The sequence below is a fragment of the Lygodium microphyllum genome, chromosome 3 (genome assembly GCF_053477565.2).
Source record: "Lygodium microphyllum isolate KBCC chromosome 3, Lygodium_microphyllum_v1.1.10, whole genome shotgun sequence".
NCBI lineage: Eukaryota > Viridiplantae > Streptophyta > Polypodiopsida > Schizaeales > Lygodiaceae > Lygodium > Lygodium microphyllum.
The window spans coordinates 121,766,084-121,774,881 of record NC_141137.1 but is presented as its reverse complement, the minus strand read 5'-3'; the positions used below and the strand labels follow the sequence as shown (position 1 = coordinate 121,774,881).

The following is an 8,798-nucleotide window of genomic DNA, read 5'->3' as shown; positions in this document are numbered from 1 at the left end:
TTGAACCTCTCCCTTGCCATGAAGGGCAATAAATATACTAAGAGGACATTAAAAAGTATTGGGCTGCAAATTACACAAGGGAATAATTAACTCATACAAGACGCAAAAACTAAAGTATACGACGATTAAGCAATTCACTTATTCATCATTGGGATGCAAAGCACATGATTAAGTAATTACCACGTACTATACAATATATTTAGGGTAACACGTTTGGACACACAAGTAGAAAGTAACTCTACTATCTTGTGATGAGGCAATCTCAAAGCAGAGAGTTTATATATAATTTCGACAAGGTAACTTGCTCGGTTAAGGCAGCTAATCCATCAAGATGGCGAGTGGCAGATGCAGCTCCAGGACGTCTGTGTTGAGTTCATTTGTAGAACATTAATGCCAAGGCACTTGAACATGCTCAATTCCAAATGCAAATACCTTACTCTTCAGTACAGCAAAGGGATTGATCTGTCCCATATAACAAAGAGAATATTGATTTATCAGCTTAATGCTGTCCCCTTATCCACTCTTCAAGTTGCTCTGCAATGGTTGTGCTGCTGCAACATGGTGGAGCTCTATACTTGGGTACATAACTGGATCCTACCCATGTCCTATTAAGGCAGAAGGAATTTGATGATCTGCTAATCCAAATGTCGGTACATTGCTGGCCAACATTACAAAGGGATTGATCTGTTATCAAATTGCAATTGTATTTACCAGCATAATGCTGTTCCATATCCACTTTTCCATATCCTTGAAGGCAGAAGGAATTTGATGATCTGCTAATCCAAATGTAGGTACATTGCAGGCTAACTTTACAAACGGGACTGATTTGTTATCAACTTCCACTTGTATTCATCAGCATGATGCTGTTCTCTTCAATTACTCTGTTGCATTGGTTGTGCTGGCTGCCATTTGCAAATTTTGGTGCTTACGTGATGCGGCTCGCATTGTCGTGGGTGCCTCAGTCGCGATGATATATTCACCATTGCCATCACCATCTTTTGTATTTTGGTGCTCATGACCTGCATCCTGTTTAAAGCCAGCTTCCTCCTGAAACCTTGCAACTGCATTAAGGAGATGATCAAGCCTTGCCACCAGCTCAATCAGCATTGACACAATACTTGCCAGGGACAGTGATTCTGCAAAACTCATTCTCTGGTGAGAACTGAGGCTCTCATCATCTGCAGCATCCTGAGGCAGCCTAGGCCTCACTCTAGAGTTATACACTTCAGAAAGGGGTAATGAGCTGAGCTTCGCATGAGATGGCTGGGTTCTGTCACGAGATGAAGATGGCCAGTGCTTCTCACGGCTATATACCAATGTTCGGTCATGATTTGGACTGATCAGAATGCCTTTGTTGACTGGGGAAGATGCATTGGGATGATGATGGACTAGGGTAGAGGTTTGACTGAGGCACCCTGTCATGATTTGGAGCTTCTTTTCATCATCCACAGACCATTTGCCAGAGTTCAGAAAAAGATATGGGTGTGTATTGATCACCCCATGCAACCTCTCCACTGCTTTGTTAACAGGCTCCAGGATATACTCTTTGGCCCTAGACTTGTGCCTCTTCCTTGTGTCCTCAGCAATCTCTCGTAGTACTCGCCCCACTTCCACACCAATCCCCGTGCATGGTTCTGCGAGCACCTTCCGAAGCGAATCGGGGGCCTGCAGCCAATATACTGGATGTATGATCACATGCATGCTCAAAACATTTCAGGAACATCTATAGCAATCATCTGAGCAATCAACGGTTTGAAGTATCCTTTATACTTTCTGGGTTTCAATGACACAGTGATGGGTGCATGCACACTTAGTATCTATGCCTTATTGTTACAAGGCAGATGTGCAGGTGTGGTAGCATATGGATTTTTACGCTTGAAAGTGTCTGAATAGGGGGGGTGGAGGATGAGAAACCTGAATCTCAGATAGCAAGCAACAGTGCAGAGCTGAAACTGTGTAGGCACAATGCCGCAAAACTGCCCCCACTTCAACCAACCGCCTCCAAGGATGCATGCAACGAAGACGCCCTAGTCTTGGTTCCCAGTGTGCAAAAGTGGCCTGGAAAAACATGTACATCACAGGGCTGTCTCAAACAGGAGCTGTCTATCACAAGATATTAACTTGTGGCCAAGGACATACTAAAGTATGCTATATAAATTCTTTTAAAGGTATTAAGTTACTCACACATTTTCCCGAATAGGACAGTTCAAAGAGGGGCTCTTTTCCCCTCGTTTTTCATAGTGTTCAATATCATGAGCTTTTGCGAGGGAGGGACCGCACAAGCAGCTAGGTGCGGTTGGGGGAAGGGGGCTGCCAGCCTAGGATGGGGGCCAACAGTCCCCTGCCTCCAACCGCACTTAGCTAGGTATATGGTCCCTCCCTTGCAGAAGCTCACGATGTTGTCATAATTCACAATGTGGGAATTATAGTAAGCATCTGTCTCAAACTTCTTGTGACAACCAAACTCCAAGTCAAGAGCTATGCTGTCATTGGTACTATCCATGGACAGAATAACTCAAAAGCCTGATGAACAATGGAGCTTGGTCACATGTGGTACCAAGGAGGACTAACCTTGGATCCTCCTTAGGATTAACCAAGTGTTTTAAGTGGGAAATAGCCCTGACTTACATGTACACACCATTGAAAACACCGCTAACCTCTCCCACTGCTATATTGAAAGGAAAATAGATGGATGGATGAATGATCAAGGTCGAGTCATCAACCAGAGATTCTTCAGTTTGCTTGGAAATCAAAGCTCCTCTGTAACCATTGTATATTTTGTCATCATATGGCTGCCCTTTGCATATAATCGAAGGCAACCGTGTGAGCTTTTGTGCCTCTTGAAAATACTCTGTCAAGCAATCTGCACCATCAGGCAGCATGGCTCAAGATAAGGTAGCATGGTCAGAAAATTAAATAATAACCTCGTGCAAATTGGAGACACAAAGATTGATGAAATGTTTTCAACCATATAATTGTCACTTCAAACTTCAAGCATTGACTAAGAGTTAGCTGCTGTGATATCCTCAATTTGGTAAGCAGCCCTAACTAACCTTCAATTGATCCAGCTAAGTCCTCAGCATTGTTGATAATCAGCTCATAAAGATCATCACCTGCCCATATTGGGAAGATGAAGACACTGACAAGCACACAGATTGCACTCCCTGCAATCACCGTCGCCACCCGATCAAGCACAAGATCAATGCTGTCTTGGGATCCATAACCAGAGATCACCACCAGGCAGAAAGTGAGAAGAAAGATCACAACTCCATAGTCATATTTGGCCTTGATTCTCGGTACAAACCGGGAATATGTTGCAGCAGCACCTGTTGAAACATACAGATGGACTGATGAGAAAATCTATGCAAGCACAGATTTCCTACCTTGGTAAAAGGAAACAGCCAAACTTGGATATGAAAGCACTGTGCAGTATTATTAGTTTTCAAGTTTTCAGTGGATTCTAGATTCACTAGTATTGAGAGACATTAAAGTCATGCTCAAACCTATGGGACAAAACCCAGAGTAAGCAAATTTATAAAAAAAGTGCCTTGTTGGAACATGTTCTGTAAGAATGGCAAGAATCTGCATACTGACCAATCAAGAACACTGAGCACCCAACAAAAAAAGGTTCCAGTTTGGGTCCTATTATGGTGCCCACGTAATCAACACCCAATCCTAGTACAGCTGCTGAGATTGTTCCAAGCCCCCTGTTCAATCCTTTGCTCAGAGTTGCACCTATTCCAGCACAAGCAAAACCAAAAACAACCCACACCAAATTCAGATTGGCAAGGAAGAAACCAGCAAACATATACTTCCCTATATTATTACAAGATATGCAAATGTTACTGCAACAAGTTGCCTGGCACATTGCTGCTCTTTTACAAGTTATTTTTGGAACATGACTGAATATTCAGAGACTCATATTACCGACGGTATACTCGAACACGACCACTACTGTCAAGATTGCCCACACTACATTGTTCCCAACCTTCTCAAACACATCCTGCAGAAGGACTGATAGAGAAACAAGGGCCAAGGCTAGCCCAACTTTGAAAGAATGTGCTATTCTCCTCCCATTAATGCCTTCAAGTGATGGTGCCAGTTTTCTCCAATCAGTGCCCTTAAGTGATGAGATTAAACGTTGCTTTGGACTTCTAATCAGCTCGCCACCATTGGACCTACTTGTTGCAAAGTTCTTATGACTGTCAAGCTCAGATGTAGAGCTGGGATCGTATATGCTGCCTCCTTCACATGTAAGACGTTGGGAGGCTGTCCTTTCTGGCTTGGCCATGCTTAGATGTGTTAAAGAAGGCAGGATGTATTGGATGTGATTAAGGAGATGTAGTTAGATGTGATTAAGAAAGTAAGAGGTACTAGATGTGATTAAGGAGATGCGCTTAGATGTGAGTAAGAAGGTAGGAGGTAGACACACAAGTTCACACATGCAGAGTTCCTATTAATATTGAAGCAAACACTGGCTTAAATGTGCTTTTCCTTTACAAAGAATAGGATGGCCATCAGTAGGACAAGTGAGGAGGGGATGCAACTGTCAAGAGAAGAGTGAAAGATGAAAATTCATACAAAGGGGCAATCAAGGATAGTCTGAGGCGCCATTAAACTAACTCAAACTGAGTAACACATGAGGTGATCTCAAGGTTTGTGGTGTCATGAAGAAAAATGCAACTGTCAACTTGGCCAATCAAGGATAGTCTGAGGCATTGAACTAGCTCAATTGAGTCACACAGTAGGTGATCTCAGGGTTCCTGTCATGAAGAGAAACCAGAAGGGACCAAAAGTAGGTGATCTCGGGGTTCCTGTCATGAAGAGAAACCAGAAGGAACCAATTGAGTCACACAGTAGGTGATCTCAGGGTTCCTGTCATGAAGAGAAACCAGAAGGGACCAAAAGTAGTGTCTAAGTTACTAATGGAGCTCAAATTAAATAGCAGAAGGGATCAAAATGGGAGAAGAAGAAGAAGAAGAAGAAGAAGAAGATGCAGCTATGACAAAAGCATGATGTAGAAAGAAGCTGCAAAGAATGGTTTGATGGATTGATAAAATCTATCAGGAAATAGACTGGGTTTTTTTTTCCAGCATAGATCGAGTGGATGGGAATATTGCCAAGCGGAAGCTAAAATATTCATGTGAAGAGCAGTTAAACTGAGAGCTACTGAATGAGAAAATAGGCTGTGGTATGAGCTCGCCATCGAAGGATTAACGTGAACCCATGTTACAACTCTTCTGCAGGCTTGATCTGAGGAATTCCACAGCATCCTGGATTTAAATACCACTGAGTCCCATCCAAGCCCTTCTTCTAGATCGAAGCAAGGCAGTGATCAAGGTTGGTAAAAGGAGGGATATTTGCAAAGAAGACAGGCTATTATTGCACGATCCCACCTTCAGGACCACAAGCAATGCCAGCTACAAGCAACATACACCTTTGGGCAGCAATTCTTTGATTTTGGTTAATGCTTTACCCATGCTTATGGGACAAGTTTGCAATGCCAGATTTCGGGGATCTTGCAAAATAGCAACCTCTAATTAGATTAGAGTCATCTTTGGGGTTCTTGCAAATATCTCGTTTCTATTGCACTGTTAAGTGTTTCCTTAAGCTTCTTTCTTGCACCCTTTGACTAGTTTAGCAAAGACGGCATCCATCTTAACCTAAGGGAGGGAAGGTTTAGGATAAAAATCTCACCTAGCAACCTCTCCTCAAAAGACCACAAAGTTCCTTTTAACCCAAGTGATCCATTAGGCAATGCCCCTTATCTAGTTCCACATGATGCGAGCCATCTCTTGATTTCAACTAAAGAAAAACTCAACGAAACTTGTAAGGATGTATTGAGAATGACGATTCTTAAATTAGATGCAATGAATAAACATTGCCAGGCCATTCAAGGAGAACTACTTTCTATTTCTGTGTCGCTTACAAAATCCATTACAACCTGTATGTTTTTTATAGGCACTTTCATTTGTCCACGATCCTATATCTGGAATTTGCCACTTCTAGGCTCAATGTAAGGGACCAAATATTCCTTAAATTTGTTTTTACTCATTCTTAGTCCATTCTCCCATGCTCCCATAGGTAAAGAAGGAGGAGGAGAAGGAGGACAAAAGAAAGGAAAATCAAGAATGGCGATGGTTGATTCCTCTTGCATTCACTTTCACTCTCTCATGTTGTCTGCCTCACTCTCAAGTTCTTTCTCTATCTTTACTTATGGAGTTGGAAAGAAGGAGAAGAAGACAAGAGAAAAAGGGCACTCTAAAGTTATCTAAGAATGAGCTCTTAGTTCCTTCCTTAAGTAGATTATGGCATGGAGGAAGGGCTAGGGCATTGTTCTAGCCCTACCTAAGTGCAATGAATGTGCACATGTTTTTTTTTTAATCACTTTTTCCTTATGTGCACATGTTTTTAAAATTTTTTCACCTTTTCCTTTTTTCTATGTTTCTCTTTTTTAATAAATATATGATACATGACAAGGTACAATAGAGGAAGCCAATCACTCAAGAAGTGGACTGAGAGTGTGCTGAAGACAACCGTTGTTGAGAAGATACTCCTTGATGTGCTCCTTTAGATGCAATGATGGTGTCGGTAAAAAGGATGTGTGCACATGGTGAACTTACTATCCATGTCCTCTAGTAATTTGCTACATAAGGTTGGCAATAGTAGGGCACAGAGGTGAAGGTGAACCATTTCCACTCGATCAATTTTAGCATTGACGTAAAAAAAGAGTGGAGGTAGACCATCTTCATAAGAAGTTACTGGTTATTGGAGGAGCTTGATGAGGAGGTGGAAATAGTTGCAGGTGGTGTTGAAGGAAGGATCTTGGCAATTAGTAAATTCTCACACAAAATTAGCAAAGGAATGGACTAGGACAATGGGTTGGAAAAAGTAGGTATTATTGGTGTGGATCACATTGATATTGGGGATTTTTTGAAAGTTGTACCTACCATGCTCCTTTTCTTGATACTCTTAGCCATGCTTTCTTGGGGGTAGGGACAGAAGATTGGATCTACCCACTCTTCCTTCCTCAAGTAGATGAAGGCTTCCCAGGCCCTCTTGTTGCCCTCTAGAATGGGGTAGTGCCATTCTAGTAGTCTTGGCCATACTTCCCTAGGCTTTAATTTCAAGTATCTTCTCTTGCATCCTTGGATTCTGCATGACTTTTAATAAGCTTCAACATCTAAAGGGTCTAGCCACTTCAAACCAATGTTTTTAGCTTTTTGTATGAGTAATTGTATAGTGCATAATCGAAGTTTCTTCTTAAACCTACTCTCCTCCTCATTGACTTTGAAATTAAACTTCACAAAAAGACTAGTCTCTTGCTTTTCTTGGTATTTTTTTCCCTATCTTCTTTGGGTTCTCTTTCTCTTCTTGTGGTAGAGCATAGGGGAATGGGATGCTCTATTACTTTCTGAGACTAAGCTTGTAAAGTCAAGATCATAGCTATATAGGTCTTTTTTTGCTCTAGGTCTTTCTCTTTATCTATTGGGTGCTCTTTTGAATTCCTTGTGTCAAAATTCGGTAAGCCTTATATTTCCACAGGGGGTGTCATGACCATGGGTGGCTCTAAGAAATGGGAGAGGTTGGCTAGGATGTTTTGGGTTGTGTCCAAAATGGTGAACATCAATGAGGGAGGAGTACAAGCAAGAGCAAGAGCGATAGCCATGGATGTTTGAACTCAAGAGAGCTCGCGGGGGGGGGGGGGGGGGGTCACTCATGAATATATGTATATATAACGCGAGTTCAAAATAAGGGGTTTTTAAAACACCATTTTTAACATATAGAAGGGTGTCATATAAAGGGGTTACTTACAAGTTAAATAGAAAAGGGTTGTGTTTTATTTAAGAAAAAATCATTTATTAGGATATTTATAAATAGGCCATGAACTCACGTTATATATAGAATATATATATATATATATAGTGAACCCCCCTGAGCAAGAGAGTAAGACTAGTGTGTGGAAACTCCAACAGTCACAATGGGTGACTCCTCTTCCCTTTATTATTCTATCGTATTAAAGAATAAAGAATAAAGATAATAGTGATGGACAGTCGCTACCTATAGTGTACAAGTGTGCAAGCACTATGCATAAGCTAAATATAGATGGCTAGACACATGCGGCCTTTAACCCCTAACAACCTCCCACTTAAAGATGAATGTGCATAGAGTGACAAGAAAAGTATAGTATGTACACATGAGCACAATTAGATGAGGAAAAATTTCATCTCATCCTACGTTCACCATCTTCCTAAGGAAGGCATAATATTCCAATGGGAAGCTTTTAGTGCACAGCTCGGGTAAGTTACTAAATATATGTGTGCATCACGTGGGCTCAAAATAATGTATTTTTAAAATACCATTTTAATACATTTTTTAAATATAAAAGGGTGTAGTATAAAGAATTTATTTACAGGTGGAATAAAACAGGATTATATTTTATTCAAGAAAATTTTATAGATAAGGATATTTATAAATAGACCTTGAACACACATGATGTATTTGTCCTCACAATCACGTCTTTATGCTGGGCGCCAAGAAGCTTCCTTTGTTGGTAGGCCTTGCCATTTGATTAGGTATTTATGGATGGAACGGGTGCGAATTTGCTTTTCACGCTGCCTAATGACCGCTTCAAGAATATACTGGATAAGGCCCTCCTCATCCATGGGGATTAGCTCTTCTACATGATCTTTGAGAGTGCCAATGAAAGGTTTCAATTAGCTCACATGGAAGACATTATGGATCTTAGTAGTGGGAGGAAGTTGGAGATGGTAAGCCAATTCCTCGACCTTCTTGAT

At 41.2% G+C, this 8,798-nt stretch overlaps 1 protein-coding gene across 1 annotated transcript; it reads right to left on the bottom strand.

The window, feature by feature from the left end:
* Positions 1-217: 217 nt before the first annotated feature.
* Positions 218-5,230, bottom strand: LOC148038836 (aluminum-activated malate transporter 14-like). The gene is made up of 6 exons (XM_087675476.1): positions 3,928-5,230; positions 3,595-3,735; positions 3,054-3,326; positions 2,724-2,863; positions 1,915-2,058; positions 218-1,665 (listed from the first exon to the last, which is right to left on the bottom strand). The coding sequence occupies exons 1-6, from the start codon at positions 4,289-4,291 to the stop codon at positions 877-879; spliced, it is 1,851 nt and encodes a 616-aa protein (XP_087531602.1). The 5' UTR covers positions 4,292-5,230; the 3' UTR covers positions 218-876.
* Between the last annotated feature and the right edge of the window lie 3,568 nt (positions 5,231-8,798).

Bases quoted from the DNA above. Each gene is read 5' to 3' on its own strand.
- LOC148038836 (XM_087675476.1), bottom strand. From the start codon at position 4,291: ATGGCCAAGCCAGAAAGGACAGCCTCCCAACGTCTTACATGTGAAGGA. The intron at 2,864-3,053 runs GTTAGTTAGGGC...CTGATGGTGCAG, and splicing joins CTTAGCTGGATCAATTGAAG to ATTGCTTGACAGAGTATTTT. The intron at 2,059-2,723 runs GTTGATGACTCG...ATGTTTTTCCAG, and splicing joins AGCAAACTGAAGAATCTCTG to GCCACTTTTGCACACTGGGA.